Below are 16,921 nucleotides of genomic sequence, written 5' to 3' on the forward strand. Positions count from 1 at the left end.
TGAAGTTTAAAAGTATGCTATAATGTGTATACATTCAGAACTTTTGGAGTTAAAAGTATGCTATAATGTGTATACATTCAGAACCTTGAAGTTTAAAAGTATGCTGTAATGTGTATACATTCAGAACCTTGAAGTTTAAAAGTATGCTATAATGTGTATACATTCAGAACCTTGAAGTTTAAAAGTATGCTATAATATGTATACATTCAGAACCTTGAAGTTTAAAAGTATGCTGTAATGTGTATACATTCAGAACCTTGAAGCTTAAAAGTATGCTATAATATGTATACATTCAGAACCTTGAAGTTTAAAAGTATGCTGTAATGTGTATACATTCAGAACCTTGAAGTTTAAAAGTATGCTATAATATGTATACATTCAGAACCTTGAAGTTTAAAAGTATGCTATAATGTGTATACATTCAGAACCTTGAAGTTTAAAAGTATGCTATAATATGTATACATTCAGAACCTTGAAGTTTAAAAGTATGCTATAATATGTATACATTCAGAACCTTGAAGCTTAAAAGTATGCTATAATGTGTATACATTCAGAACCTTGAAGTTTAAAAGTATGCTATAATGTGTATACATTTGGAACTTTTGGAGTTAACAGTATGCTATAATGTGTATACATTCAGAACCTTGAAGTTTAAAAGTATGCTATAATGTGTATACATTCAGAACCTTGAAGTTTAAAAGTATGCTATAATGTGTATACATTCAGAACCTTGAAGTTTAAAAGTATGCTATAATGTGTATACATTCAGAACCTTGAAGTTTAAAAGTATGCTATAATGTGTATACATTTGGAACTTTTGGAGTTAACAGTATGCTATAATGTGTATACATTCAGAACCTTGAAGTTTAAAAGTATGCTATAATGTGTATACATTCAGAACCTTGAAGTGTAAAAGTATGCTATAATGTGTATACATTTGGAACTTTTGGAGTTAACAGTATGCTATAATGTGTATACATTCAGAACCTTGAAGTTTAAAAGTATGCTATAATGTGTATACATTCAGAACCTTGAAGTTTAAAAGTATGCTCTAATGTGTATACATTCAGAACTTTTGGAGTTAAAAGTATGCTATAATGTGAATACATTCAGAACCTTGAAGTTTAAAAGTATGCTGTAATGTGTATACATTCAGAACCTTGAAGTTTAAAAGTATGCTATAATGTGTATACATTCAGAACTTTTGGAGTTAAAAGTATGCTATAATGTGTATACATTCAGAACCTTGAAGTTTAAAAGTATGCTGTAATGTGTATACATTCAGAACCTTGAAGTTTAAAAGTATGCTATAATGTGTATACATTCAGAACCTTGAAGTTTAAAAGTATGCTATAATATGTATACATTCAGAACCTTGAAGTTTAAAAGTATGCTATAATGTGTATACATTCAGAACCTTGAAGTTTAAAAGTATGCTATAATATGTATACATTCAGAACCTTGAAGTTTAAAAGTATGCTATAATATGTATACATTCAGAACCTTGAAGTTTAAAAGTATGCTATAATATGTATACATTCAGAACCTTGAAGCTTAAAAGTATGCTATAATGTGTATACATTCAGAACCTTGAAGTGTAAAAGTATGCTATAATGTGTATACATTCAGAACCTTGAAGTTTAAAAGTATGCTGTAATGTGTATACATTCAGAACCTTGAAGTTTAAAAGTATGCTATAATGTGTATACATTCAGAACTTTTGGAGTTAAAAGTATGCTATAATGTGTATACATTCAGAACCTTGAAGTTTAAAAGTATGCTGTAATGTGTATACATTCAGAACCTTGAAGTTTAAAAGTATGCTAAAGTGGGTATACATTCAGAACTTTTGGAGTTTTAAAAGTATGCTATAAATGTATTCATTCAGGACTTTGGCATTTAGAAGTATGCTGTAGCATGTATACATTGAGATATTTGGGAGTTTAAAAGTATGCTGTAATGTGTATACATTGAGAATATTGAAGTTTGAAAGTATGCTATAATGTGTATACATTCAGAACCTTGAAGTTTGAAAGTATGCTGTAATGTGTATACATTGAGAATATTGAAGTTTAAAAGTATGCTATAATGTGTATACATTCAGAACCTTGAAGTTTGAAAGTATGCTGTAATGTGTATACATTGAGAATATTGAAGTTTAAAAGTATGCTAAAGTGGGTATACATTCAGAACTTTTGGAGTTTTAAAAGTATGCTATAAATGTATTCATTCAGGACTTTGGCATTTAGAAGTATGCTGTAGCATGTATACATTGAGATATTTGGGAGTTTAAAAGTATGCTGTAATGTGTATACATTGAGAATATTGAAGTTTGAAAGTATGCTATAATGTGTATACATTCAGAACCTTGAAGTTTAAAAGTATGCTATAATGTGTATACATTGAGAATATTGAAGTTTAAAAGTATGCTGTAATGTGTATACATTCAGAACCTTGAAGTTTGAAAGTATGCTATAATGTGTATACATTCAGAACCTTGAAGTTTAAAAGTATGCTATAATGTGTATACATTCAGAACCTTGAAGTTTAAAAGTATGCTATAATGTGAATACATTCAGAACCTTGAAGTTTAAAAGTATGCTGTAATGTGTATACATTCAGAACCTTGAAGTTTAAAAGTATGCTATAATGTGTGTACATTCAGAACCTTGCATTTTAAAAGTATGCTATAATGTGTATACATTCAGAACCTTGAAGTTTAAAAGTATGCTATAATGTGTATATATTCAGAACCTTGAAGTTTAAAAGTATGCTAAAGTGGGTAAACATTCATAACTTTTTGAGTTTAAAAGTATGCTATAAAGTGTGTACATTCAGGACTTTGGATTTAAAAGTGTGTGTACATTCAGACTTTGTAGTTTAAAGTATGCTATAATGTGTGTACATTCAGGACTTTGGATTTAAAAGTGTGTGTACATTCAGACTTTGTAGTTTAAAGTATGCTATAATTTTTGAGTTTAATAGTATGCTATAGTGTGTGTACATTCCAGACTTTTGAGTGTAAAAGTATGCTATAATGTGAATACATTCAGGACTTTGGATTCTTAAATAATTCTACATTCAGGGCCTTGGAGATTAAAGTTGAGCAATTTTTTTCAGATGGAATTGTTGAATTTTCTAAGTTGAAACTGAAGCTTATTTTGGATGTGTAGTGATTCACAAAAAAATTTCTCTCATTTTTCCTACCTGGTTGAATCATTGCTGTTGTTGTTTTTAGGTTTAACGCCATTTTTCAGCACAAGATAGGCTATACATGGCGGCCAGTATTAATGATGGAGGAAGAACCCGGGAAAACCCCGGAAAGAACCACTGACCCACGAGAAGCTACTGGCAAGCTTTCTCACATACCCACATTGGCCGAATCCGAGACTTGAACCCACACAGACAGAGGTGAGATGGCAGTGATCCATAACGGAGAACACTTTAGACCACTCGGCCACTTGGGGCCCCTGAATCATTGCATTGGCTGGCTTTGGGAAATAAATTTTTCAGAAAAGAGAACTGCTGAATGTAAAGAATTAAAATTTTCTAGATTTCTTTAATAGTTTTCCATAGTGTCAAAAAATAAGTCATAGGGTGCAGAGGCTAATCTTAATTGGGCTGTGAGTGAGAGATTTCTATTTTTCTTCCAAATAATCATTAATCACATAAGTATCTGTGAGAAAACCATACTTAATTTTTTTTTTTCTGCCATGTATGCTCAGTTAATTTTCTTTAGACATTTTTTTAACATCAAAGTACTTGCATATAATAGCATTGAATAAACACATTCCAGCTAATTGTTCTGACATTGGGACATTGGAAGAGAGAGTATACTGTTGATTTTTCAGACTGCTATATGGAATTTTTGTTTTTCTTTTCTTTAGGCGGACGTGGTGGAATGTATGAAGACATTGATCGTTCTTCTCCCCAGCACACAAACATAGAGACTGCTGAGCCACACAAGACTCTAGAAAAACCATCCGATCCTTAATTATTACAGATTTAAACCAGTTTTGAAAGTTCAAAAGTCATTCCATAAGTTGACAAGGACTAAACATTGTGTGCTCTGGCTTGTTGTAAATCGTAACATTTTTGTGTGATTAAATTTGTGAAGTTGGTATATTTGGTTAGCTTTTTACAGAATTTGGTACGTTTGGCTCATTATTGACAGACTTTATTAATTTGTATTCATTATTTGCATAAATTTTATGTAACTGTAAAGTTTAAATTAGCATCTTGCTTCATGTTTTTGATGAATGCTATCATTCCAATTCATTGACCAATAGGAGATGATTAATAAAAATCTTCATATGTGGTCAGTTTTGCATCAGACAAGATGCTTTGTATTGTTATACACATTCCTAAACAGCTCTAGGAACCAGCAGTTTAGCTCTTTGAGGCATAAAGGTGGAATCCTAATTTGGAGCACAGACTAATAGCATTAATGTTAATATTGTTACCCATGTCTGTCTGTCCATCCTTTTGTGTGTCTGTGTGTCCTTTAGTGAAGTGTTTCATTCTTGATTAATAATTTTATAAGAATTTGTTGATTGAAGCTTAATTAGGAATGAAGTTTCAGATTGGATGTAGGTTGAGTTAGATTTTCACCTTTTTCTGTAAAATTTGGATATTTATTGTCCTGATTTGACCTTGAAGATTATTCTTTCACATTAATTTCCTTTCTGCTCATTACTTTTTAAAGGACTTCGTGGATTAAAACCCAATTTGGTGTGACACTGAAGCTTAATATATGTCAGGTTTGGTGTGTACTGTTTTTCTTCAAAGGTTGAGTCCATGAGTGACTAAGAAGTTGTTTTGGCATCTTGAATTTCATTTTTGGTTGATAACTTCTGGAGGATTTCATGGAATAATTTAAGATGAGTGTTTTGCCACATTTTCCATTTCAACCTAATGGTATCAGTGACTATATCAGGTGTTTTTGGTGGTGGTTTTTGTTCTGGCTTGTTTTTAAAAATGTATTGGAAAATTAAACAAATTTTGCCATGATTGAAACCTTCAGATTTTTCCATTTGTAAATTTTGTACTGTTTACATGCAAACAAATTTATGTTAAAATATTAAGGGTTTAATAAATCAACTTCTTGTAGGATTATTATTACATGATTTTCTCTACACCAGAGTATCCAAAAATAAAAAAATATACAGTATTGTATGGCTGACATGACATGACAGTGAAAATGCTGCATTTCTTTTTTATATATATAACCTTTTGAACAGTGTACATGTATTGAACTACAGATGGAGTTGAAATTTTGGGAGTGGTTGATGGTTCAATTGGGTATTCAGTGATATATAATATGAAATATGACTCCTACATTTTCTGCCACCCAGACATAAAATTCAACAAGTTTGTGCTGGATTTCTTGAAGATATATTTGTGTAATAATTCTATAAACATTGGAAGAAATATTCTGACCCAGATAAATGACATGGTGTCATTAGCCAACAAAAAAATGTAAACAGATGCTTTCTGCTGCTATTGACAGTGTTAGACAAGTATTGCATGTTTGCTAGGTTTTGATTACATAGTTTCTTGAAGCAGAGCTGAAATGTCCATTAATCAAAGGGTCAGTTTGGGGTAAAATATTTTGTATACAGTTGTTTAAACATGCTAGTAGTATACTGTTTTTCACTTTCATTTCATATTGATTTATCATTTTAATTATATTGTATATTAGCTACATAGAGCTGAGTGATACATGCAATAAATGAACACTCAATTTCATTTTAGAATCATGGATTTAGAATAGTATTTATAATGTGCAATAATATAAATAACAAAGATATTTAATTGAAAATGATGTAATGTGCAATAATATAACCAACAAATCTGTTTACAAAAGGAATATAAAATTAATTTAAAATGATGACCATTATCCTCAGCAGACAGTTAGCTGACTTTTATCTGATTAGAAGAAGATTTTATAAGTCAGCAGTAAGTTCTGTGTCAGAAAGTTACAGGAATTAACACTGTATCTTTCCTTCCTTATAACACTACAATTGGGATTCATAGTTACTGATCATGTTGTTTACCAAACCCCAGTATATTGATAACGACCATATGTACTGAGCCATGGTATTGCAAAAATTGTAGCATAGCGGGAATTATATAAAAAAGTTTATGACATTGTGTATAGATGTGGTGGGAGAAAGAGGAATAATGTTTCACTTACTCTGATGTCAGTTTCCTGATGGGATCAGATTTGGACACAAGCAAGTAGATGTGTTTTCAAGTTCTGTTGACATACATTTCAGTTGGTTAAAATGCCATGTTAACTTAGAAATACCAAAGTCATTGTAGTTGGAGTACATTTCTTTAATGAAACAAAGAAAAATATATAGCTTTTGTTTCATTAAAGAAACTCGCTCTTATAAGCATCTTTGACATTCCTCAGCTGCCATCCCATTTCAGTCAGCTGAAATGTACATTTAAGGAACATGAAAATGCATAACTTGTGTTAGAATTTTATTCCACAAAAATAGTATGGTCTGACTAAAGCAATTCGACATTAACCTGTGGAATAGTGGCAATTTGGGCTGCCAGGTATGTCAGTTATTCCTGTAAGTATACCCTCTAGTTCCCCAGTCATTCAAGTGGGGAATGTGCTTCACAATGCTGTTTATTTTGGAAGTAAGGTATCGACCCAAGCAGCATTAATATTAGAGCTGGGTATCACGAACACTTTTGCACTGCAGTAAATTGCTGTATTTCTGAATGTACCGTGATACATGCCGCATTATATTGCAGTCATATTAGGGACCAACACATTCAGTGTTCTAGGGTAGAGGCCTGACAATTTAGTTTAATTTCCATGTCTGTTGATGAAAAAAACATCTTGCTCTGATTTATAGCAAAATAATACCATATTACGTCAGTGATAGTATTTTTTAAAAAATATTAATTATCTTCAGATAAAAGAAAAGAAACCATTTCAGTTCCAAAGAAAATCACAGTACCATCCACATCCCTAAAATTAACTGGCCAGTACCTTATAATAGATGGATTTGCTATGTATATGTTATTTGTTGTGTAAGTTGCAATCTAAAAGCTGTAGCTAAAGTGGTATGATTAGCTTACACTATAGCTGCTCCTGCGAAAGACATTGTGTTGACATTAGAGAGCCTATTGATAACAATAGAAGGCATCAATGCTGAAGCATACAAATTTCTAGCTAAACAATTGGTATAATATGGAGGGAAACTTCAAGTGGAATGCAATCACCCAGACAAGATATTTATCAGAGAGGGTTTCAACAAACAAGAAAATATTTAGTGAACTTTTAAGCATTACCTAAAGTTCAGACAAAAAACAAGGGTAATCCTGAAAATTGTAGGATGATTCCCAGTCTTTTCAGGGAATTAATATATTTAACACATGCACATACACTAGTAAATAACTATAATATGACCTGTGTTCTTGTAGTTTTGTTTTATTTTCTTTTTAATCAGATTTTTTCATGAAAGTTGGTTTTGGTGCAAATATGTTTCACAACATTCCATTAGCCGCTGCTTTGGCAGACATGACGTGACAAATGTGATTAAAGGATCATAAATATAATTTTTTGGTAAAAAGTCCTAACTAGATTCCTTGGGAATTTCCATACATTCCTTACTGATGGAAACTACCAACATACCAGTTCAGTGAAAAAAATACCATGGCATGTATCACTAGAAACTGTACTGCGGTAACCAGTATACCGCTAATACTGATCACCTCTAATCTATAAAGGTTGATGGCTTACATTGTAGGACAACAAAAAGGTATGGTTATATTCTTTTTTCATAGGCAGCCATGTTTTGGAATGCAAGTGGATACAACTAGCTGAAAACATAGAGCATGTCAGTTGGAATTTGGTATCTGCTTGCCTTGAGTATGTTTTATATATAAGCTTGTAGCCTTGTGTAAATTCACGTCTCCCTTCTGTGATAATATATAATCCTTATGTCTGTATCCTGAAGACATTACTACAATCTGATTAGGATCTTTTGCTAGCACGATTCTTTTTTCCTTAAATATTTCTAGACCTTTTTTCATGTGGAACTTTCTTGTAAAATTGTTATACAATTATACCAAATTTCAACACAGCTGTTGTGTAGTATTTCTGTATTTAAGTGATCTGGTCTTAAACCAGAATACCATGTGGGATGCCCTGTTACCACAGTACCATGTGGGATGCCCTGTTACCACATAATTGTTATCGCTGCTCTTCCAAAACTACCTGGAAAATTGCCTTGAAACTTTACACACATATTCATCCCCAAGATATATTTGGTTCTAAATGCAAATGGTGTGCAACTTGGAGATCCAGTATGACCACCACAGTGGCCATAGGGAAAATCTTATTGCTATTTATCATCATTCGATTGTCATATCAACATGGGGTTTTCACAGAAAGACCCCTTTTAATATTAGCTGGTACTTAAACAAAATGTTGTGGATATAACATCCATTATAACTGCTATGACAGCAGTCTTGACAATTTTTTTGATAATCCTCGAAAATGGATGGTTATATTGTCATACATAATCCAGGCATATCAGAGATGTTTTCAACACTCACCAGTTAATATGAATGAATGGTCTTATCATAGATGCCACTGATTAAAAACCAGAGAATTGGTCCTAAATGTTTTTCAGCAAGTAGAGCATCTATCTCTTAAAGAGATTTTTATATTTTGTACTGTTTTGTTACTGATTTCAGTATATTATATTTTGTACTAATTTCAGTACTATTCATAAATATTTTGGTTACTAATTTATAATTTTATGATGCAAAATGTGTATGTATTGTGGCTTTTATGTGTTTGTATAACCACTGCTTATTTTATATCCATATTTAGTGTTATGAGCATCTTTTACCTTGAGATTATTTGTAGGTTTTAGCTCTACTGGTCCGAGACCAGAAAATCTTTCGGAATGGCCTGTTTTTCATTGTCAGTCTATCTTTTAGCACAAGTCTGTTATTATTATGCCATCTAACCTACCTGGAAGATTGCCATAAAACTTTACATCTTGATCACACCGTCTAGTTGATCGTGTTGTTGCTAATCTTGTCATATTGGGACGAGGGTTTTGTTGTTTTCACCAAGGAATTTCTTAAGTTGTCTGGTTGGTTGTAAATGAAAATGGTGCCAATCTGACAGTAAACATGGCTGACATAGTGGCTTTTTGAAAATCTTGTTATCCCTATTCCTACTAAATGGAAATCCATATTGACATGGGATTTTCACAGAAAGACTTTGTGTCTGGCTGACACTGCATGAAATTTTTATCCAACATTTTTGTACATTCTTTCTTTCATAATTTTAACTGTACCTTTAGTTTGTACCCTATAGCTACAAAGGTTGGTCTTGTCAACACTGATCCTCCTCAAGAGATGGTCATGTTGATATTGCATTTTCACACAGATTTCTTAAGATTGATTCTTTTTCTTAATTGCAAATGGTGCTAATCTAACAGCAGCATGATCACCGCAGCAGTGATTTTGAAAATCTTCTTGTTCTTCCAGAACAGAATGTTCAGTCACCTGAAGATTTCTAATGATATCTATTTGGTTGTATGTGAAAAGGTGCCAATCTGACCTCCAATACAGCCACCATGAAATTCTGTTATCACTACTCAAGAAAAGGCGATCATATTGACATTGGATTTTCACCAAAGGACTAATCAAGATATCTGGTTGGTTATATCTGTTCAGGTAAACCAGAAATATCAGATATGGTTAAAAAGAAGAAATGGTCTTATGTTAGATATTCCTGGAAATTCATTCTTACCTGTTTTTCATTGTCACTTTGAGGGACTGTTGCTTAGTCAAGCTCTGATGAGTCTGTTAAATAAGATATAAACAATCCTGAATGCTATTTATGTTTAAATGCTCGATGTAGCACTGAAGCTTTGTATAGCTTGTGTTGTTTGATTTACACCTAATTTAAAATTTGCTTGACTTTATTATTTACACAAACATGATTTTTTCTTCAAATCAGTAAATGTTTATTGAACAATTTGTTGAAATTTCTAGAACTTTAAATGTAATTTCACAAGCTTTGTTATCCAGATATTTGAATTCTAACCAAAGTTAAATCTTAAGGTTTTATTGGAATTAAATTCATTACGACGGTCTAATGTCTGGTATTTTTCTGTCCCTTTTGAAAAGTCTGACATGGTACAAGATAGAGTTGTCCATCCATCTATAAACATTTTTGTATCTGCTTTAGAACTGAAGGATATGTCCCATACCTCAGTGTGGTGCCTGGTTCAAAGGAAGAGGTCACATTGGAGTGGACTCTTTATTCTTTGCACTATTCATTTTGATATGTCCATTTTGAATAGTCAAATAAATTTTTTCATCACACTCTTAATCTGTTTGAAATTTCTTCAGATACTTTTCTCAATAACTTAGAATTAATGTAAATGCTAAAATGTAACTTTTTGATCAAATATGGTATGTAAGCTTGTATCAGCAAGATCTTGGGTGGGTCTGATTATGAGTAATATGATGAAGTATTCAAGTCATTTAAAGCACTCACAGATACAGATCACTGGCATTTTAACCCTGTCTGCATGGGTTTGAGTCTCTGGCTCGGCCAGTGTGGGTATGTGAGAAAACTTGCCTGTAGCTTCCCGTGAATCGGTGGTTCTTCCAGGGTTTTCCCAGGTTCTTCCTCCACCAGTTTTACTGGCCACAATGTATAGCCTATCTTGGGATGAAAAAGGGCGTTAAACCCCATAACAACAACAACAATGAAGTAGATACATTTAATTAAGTTATAGAAGATATAAATATGTGTCATTTAAGTTCTCTTTACGGAATTTCACCAACAGAAATTAGATCTAGGCTTACATTTAAATCATTAACCTCTGGCGCCATGTTTATGAATCAGGAGGTAGTACCACACTTCCAAGCTCTATATCATCAAGGCGATTTAAGATACACTAAAGTGAGTGATATTACAGAGAAGTAGACAGACATAGCTCTACAATGGTACCAAATAATCTGGAATTTTTAATCACATTACAGAATACGGAAGGAGAAACATTTTTTGAGACTCAATATTTTTACACCAAACACTCACCTATCGTTGGAATTGGAATTAGTGTCCAGATTATAGGCTTTTTGGTCTCATATTTAAGGCAGACTGGTCTGAATTGCACACAGACAGGCAAACCTTTGCTAAAAGTAGGATAAAATGGGAATGTGAAGTAAAAAGTGGCCAGGACACGAAAATGATGGGTCCCTAAAAAAAAAAAACTTTTACCCTTCTGCACATATGCAAACGAAATAGCCAATGAAAAATGACATTTCTAACACAACTAGGCATCAGGCTGAAGGGAAATCTCTTGGAAGCCAATTTATTGGGATGTATTCAAAAGTAGCCCTCGTAATTTGTTTCCTACTCACATTTCAGGTGAAAATGACAAAAATCTCCAGGGATTAATGAGTTAATGGGTGAAATTTGATGATATCACCAAATCTAAATATTCCTTGTTTATTTAATCATTTGTGCATCAACATTGCACATAAATGACAAAATTAGCCATTCCTTGACAATTTGTAAGAAATTTCAAAAACCCTTGTTAAGTTGGGGAATCGGCCATCTAATTAGCTGAAATTTAAGTCTGACCTAAAATTGACCAATTAAATGTGAAGATTTATTTTGGTGAAATCGAGTTCATATTAATTAATCAACCAGGTGTCATATCAGCTGAGATTGCAATCACTCTAAAGGCTTTATTACTGTACAAGTTTTGATTTGAATGACATTGACAATTGTCAACCGGTTAAAACTTGCTAGTGATCCACATGGATCACTGACCATTGAGGTTGCCAGACACTTGTACAACATTTTGCAATTTTCTGTATTTCTGTTTGTTTGTTTTTTTTGTCTGATCTCAAAGCACTGACCATTGAGGTTGCCAGCCACTTGTATAAGATTTTGCAATTTCCTGTCTTTCTGTGTTTTTTTTGTCTGATCTCAAACAGATGACTTTGACATCTTAATGGATTTTATTATATACAATGTGCACAAATTCATAATATTATATCTTCACTATTTTTCACCCTGTTTTAGCAAAAAAATTGTTCTCTATGCCTTTGTGAAGTATATGTTTAGATATAAAAAGAAAAATCATAACATCTGTACAAGTTGATATGCTAATGAGCCAGAAAAGCATAGTGGGCATGTTAATGTAGTTTCTGTTGTGGAGGTCTCAAACAAATTTCATTATGAATGATAGCTGTGCATAATAATGAGTCTATCTCACACCTCATAGGCTAGGACATTTTTCTCATGGAGGTCTCAAATAAAATTCGTTATGAGTGACATCTGTGCATAATAATGAGTATGTCACACCTTATTGGCTTGACTATCGCCATCTTTAATAAGCATGAAACTACACATAACATCAAGTGTCCTTGAATCTAGGCAATGTAAGCAGATCAGCAAAATAGATTGAGGAATAGAGGCCATAGGATGGTATCATGATAAGTCACTATGAGATATAATTTATTAACATCACATCCACTATTAATGTAAGGTAATTTATTTTTGTGCTATAAATTGTCATGCCATTGTAAAAGATGTCATTTTCGAGTATGCCACTTATAGAGGAGTCAGTCTTTGTTTCTTCACAGCTGGAATCATTTTGTTTGGTCTATTTGTGCTTTGTAACAACCTCAAAATACATAACAAAAACAAAATTGATATTGCGTGAAGAAAAAAAGTGATTAAAATACTGCAAGGCAGACTTGTGTGCTGTCTTGTTGATGTACTTGGGGTTTAGTTGCATGTACCAAAACTATCAAGGAAAAAAAAAAATAGCCACTAAAAAAATGGCTGATCCCCTCCCCCCAACTGATTGTAGCTATTATAACATACTTTTAGCTAAAATAACCTTGACCTGATATCATTTTGCATATACCAAGCCAAAATATGAACTAGTCATCATGAAGATTACATTTTTGGACATATTTGAAATGAAGAGTTCTGCATGTTTTACATCCTGTGCGTGAGCAATATCAGTATCAGCAACCTTGACCATAGACCTTGCAATCCCGAGATCTGACCAGTAGCTGCTACTGTCAAAGTGTAGAATAACTTTGAAGCTGGATTCAAATTCTATCCTTGAGTTATTATGTTGAGACCATGAATGCAGTTTAACGTCCAGGGATCTTGATGTTCCTCAAGTGCAATGGAATTGTGAAGTGGATAAAAATTGTGTGTGGGGAAACTTTAGGAATTATAATGTTTATTTCTGCAACCTTGACTTTTAATATCTCTGCTTCAAAATCTGAAACAGATCCTACCCAGCTGTAGCATACCATAAAGTTTGATATAAAGAAGAAAATAGGTTAGGGAAACTCAACATATGCAGAAAAGAAAATCAGATTTTTCATCTTTACCTTGACCTTAGGCCTAGCAGCCTCCAAATAAGCAGTTCTGCCTCTGCCAGTGGGAAAAAAACTACAGGAAACTTAAATTGTGTTGCAAAACCCGCATCATCTATGGATAGAAGGTTGGTTAGATTGATTGGAGCGACAGAAAGGTGGACATCACTATTGCTTGAAGATGTAGGGGATATAAAAATAGAAAAGAGATAGCAGTGGCATAAGGAAGAAATATATAACCCACAAAGAGGGACACATTATATTGTTACATATACTATTGGTGTTATCAATATAAAAAACACAAGATGAGTCTGTCATTATTACCATGGGATTAAGACTGCATTTGTTTTCCCTTGAAGATTTGATAATTTGAATTTGATAACTTTCCGTCTTCACCTAGCTGTTATTGGTTTTCATGCTGTGAGAGGATCAACAGAAGTAGTCAACACAGCGTACATGGACGAGACACAACAATGCAAGTATAACAACAACAAATGGAAATATTTGTTTGCTCAAATAATTTAACAGCATATGATTAGGAATGCATGGATTAGATCAATTAACGAGATGAGCATTCAGTGTTCTGTTTGACAGGAAATTAGTGTCATAAGTTTTACAAATTAAGGCCTCCACCTGTTAAATGCCAACATTTATGGGTGTTATTTATGAAGACAATAAGGTAAAGGATGTCTAGCTATTGGGGACTACAAAACACAAACTGTTGACTGTCGGACACATGCTTTTTCAGAATGGCCAACTCTACCGCATAAATGAGGGACATGACAAAATCACAAAATACTACTCCTCTTTCTCCGAGGACCCTGAGACTTTCTTGGAAACGGTCTTTGATTTTAACCATGTAGCTGCTGTGGTAGCAAAGGGGCACGAAAAGACTGGAAGCCCATCGCATCCAGTATATTCGACGACATTCAAGTGTTTTGTATCTAGCAAGGCCACGGTGATCTATGGAATACGTCTGATGGCTACCATGGAAACGGCACTGTCAGTACTGATACAAAGGCTTTCTACCAAGCCTACTTCCTGGAATAAGGTTGAAAGTAAATCCTACTTTTAACAAAGTTGATGCAGTAGACAATCAATTGTAACGTGTCGATTAGTCCATGGGAATCCAGTGGCAATCAGAGTTTATATTTGTTTTATTGCAATTAGATATAACTTGAGAGGAATTATTTATTTAAAATATTTTTTGGGAATTACTGAAGCACTTATTGACTTTTGGATTAATACATTTCTTTGTTTTTTTTGTGAACTCCTTCAAATACATCCTAGGTTGCATCACTGTGTTATATCAGGACATTAAGACTTTTGGAATTCATTCGGAACATTCTTTATTTTTGGAACTTGTGTTAGGACATTTATGATTATTTGTAACTTAATATTGTAACTCTTGAATGATCTCTTTGTATTATAGGGTGTCACGTTTACCCCGACCCAGAGTAGCCCCAGTTTGAAACATGTATAATCAAGGTAATTCTGACAAGCCATTGTTTGATGTTAGCCTAGCACTAATCCCTTACGTAAGATTGCCGTGGCTAGAAATGGAGAGCCAGACCTAGGAGCTGCGAGGCCGCCAGATAGTCAATTATCACCTAGACGTGGAAACGTTTGTCCAGATCAAAAGAAGTTGCCCGAAGAAGCGGGAGTGTCTTAACTTTTTTCCCTGCAGACAGACAGCCAGGTTGAACTGGCCGCTAAGACGATTGGACAGGGTCACAGCGCCACCCAATCACAATCGAGATAGGGGAGAGACCCGGATTTGGCTAGAATGACATCTCCACGTCTTCCGGCAAGAATTAGTTCGCTAGAAAGATTGCCCAGTGGAGGATAGTGTAACTCCGAACAGCCATTCGTTATTGGTGGGAATATCTTAGAACAGGAAATTCTAAGTACAGACAGCTTCAAATAAGGTCAGTGAGCTAGTTGTTCGGTCTTTGCGGAATGCGACTGCATTTTTAATTGTAGGTCGTATGTATACTTTATTATTACTAGAATTGTAGTACGAAGAATTACTTTGTGGTGTTAATATGTTTGCATATTTTTAAAAAATGAGTTGATATTTGTAAAGAATTATATAGCTTGCTAGCCGTCGTAAGAGTTAATATTGTAATTCGCTATGTGGGTATTTTATAGTAGACTAGCACATGTGTTCATGTGATTATAGATTTCGCCATTGTTGAATATTTGTGTAATGTACAGACATGCGTCTGATTGTTGTCAGATTGTAGTACAATGAGATTAAATATATATGTGTATATACTGATGTGACGCAATGTATTGATGTCTGTATGACAGTTCGCTGATACCGTGTTATTATGCCATTGTTTACCCTGCAAGAAGTGTGTGGGAATTTCGATGTGTACGCATGCGTGACAGAAACCGTAATAGCCTTATCTGATGATTAATTGTTGATCTAGTGTGAGGTGAGATTCGATAAAGCATATGTTAACGCCTTGTGGTTTTTCACAGGAAGCTTTGAGGGACAGACCAGTTACAGTTTTGTCCCGTAGTTTCAGATAGAGAGACGGAGGAAAGGAGAAGAAAGGAGATAAGTCAGGAGAAGTTGAAGTCTAGGAGGAAAAGGGGAGAGAAGGGAGGAAGAGGAAATTGGAAGCGAAATTGGAGGAGGAGATAGTCGAGAGGGAAACGGAGTCGAAGGAGGTGTTGGAGGAACGGAAGGAAGGAAGGAATTAGCGAGAAAGAAAGAGATGAGTAGACGCAAGGACAGGGGGAAAATCGAACTCACACTGTAAATCACGGGATGAATTAGGCTGTCACTTGGTCGAGGGAAAGACGGGTGATTGAGAGTTTATCGTTTTAAATTATCGAATTTATTAAATTGTTATTAATTGAATTTCATCTTCGTGTTCTCTATAATTTAGCTGTCGGCATTGCTGACTGGGGGCTCAGAGCTGTAAATCTACCTCGTCACTAATTTAACTTTCTAACCCCACGAGCCCGGGTGGAACTTTCATCATAATTTAATTAATATATATTGGAAGAACCCCACCCCAATGCGTGAAACCGTCACATAAGGAATGAAATTGGCTGTTGATTTTACTTAAATTGATGGTTTCACTTTCTTTCTGTTAATATTTTAAGAGCTAGAGTCTCATATTATCCAATTCAATCATGGAGACAACGCTGAATAAAGATTTATGAGTACCTTTAAAAAAAAACGATTTTTGATTGCTACTCGAAAGCGAGTTTGAGGAAAACATAGTGTTTACGACACTATTTTCACTTTGCAAATATTGGTACTAAAGAGTATATCAAAAGCTTGTAGTAGATTAATTTGTTACTTTGTTGATTTTTTAAAAAAACTTTGACAAAGTAAATCAGTTTTACTGCATCAAAAGTAATACATGCATAGATATTTAAAATATTTGAAAATGTGAGCGTGGGATTAAAACGTTATGTAACAACTCAAAGATATTTAACGGGATATGTTAGTGTTTTAGGTATTATACAGGAATGTGTGATGAGCCCTATTTTG

General features: G+C 33.7%; 1 protein-coding gene across 1 annotated transcript in view; it reads left to right on the forward strand.

Annotated features, from left to right (window-relative positions):
• Positions 1–10,145, forward strand: part of LOC149781769 (type-1 angiotensin II receptor-associated protein-like) — a 41,607-nt gene extending 31,462 nt beyond the window's left edge. The window contains exon 7 of the mRNA XM_089935914.1: positions 3,888–10,145. Within this exon, the coding sequence (XP_089792040.1) occupies positions 3,888–3,994 (107 nt within the window). The 3' untranslated portion in view covers positions 3,995–10,145. The remainder of the gene's footprint in view (positions 1–3,887) is intronic.
• Positions 10,146–16,921: the final 6,776 nt, after the last annotated feature.

Source organism: Sinohyriopsis cumingii, chromosome 15 (genome assembly GCF_028554795.1).
Source record: "Sinohyriopsis cumingii isolate HCF-2022 chromosome 15, ASM2855479v2, whole genome shotgun sequence".
NCBI classification, from domain to species: Eukaryota; Metazoa; Mollusca; class Bivalvia; order Unionida; family Unionidae; genus Sinohyriopsis; species Sinohyriopsis cumingii.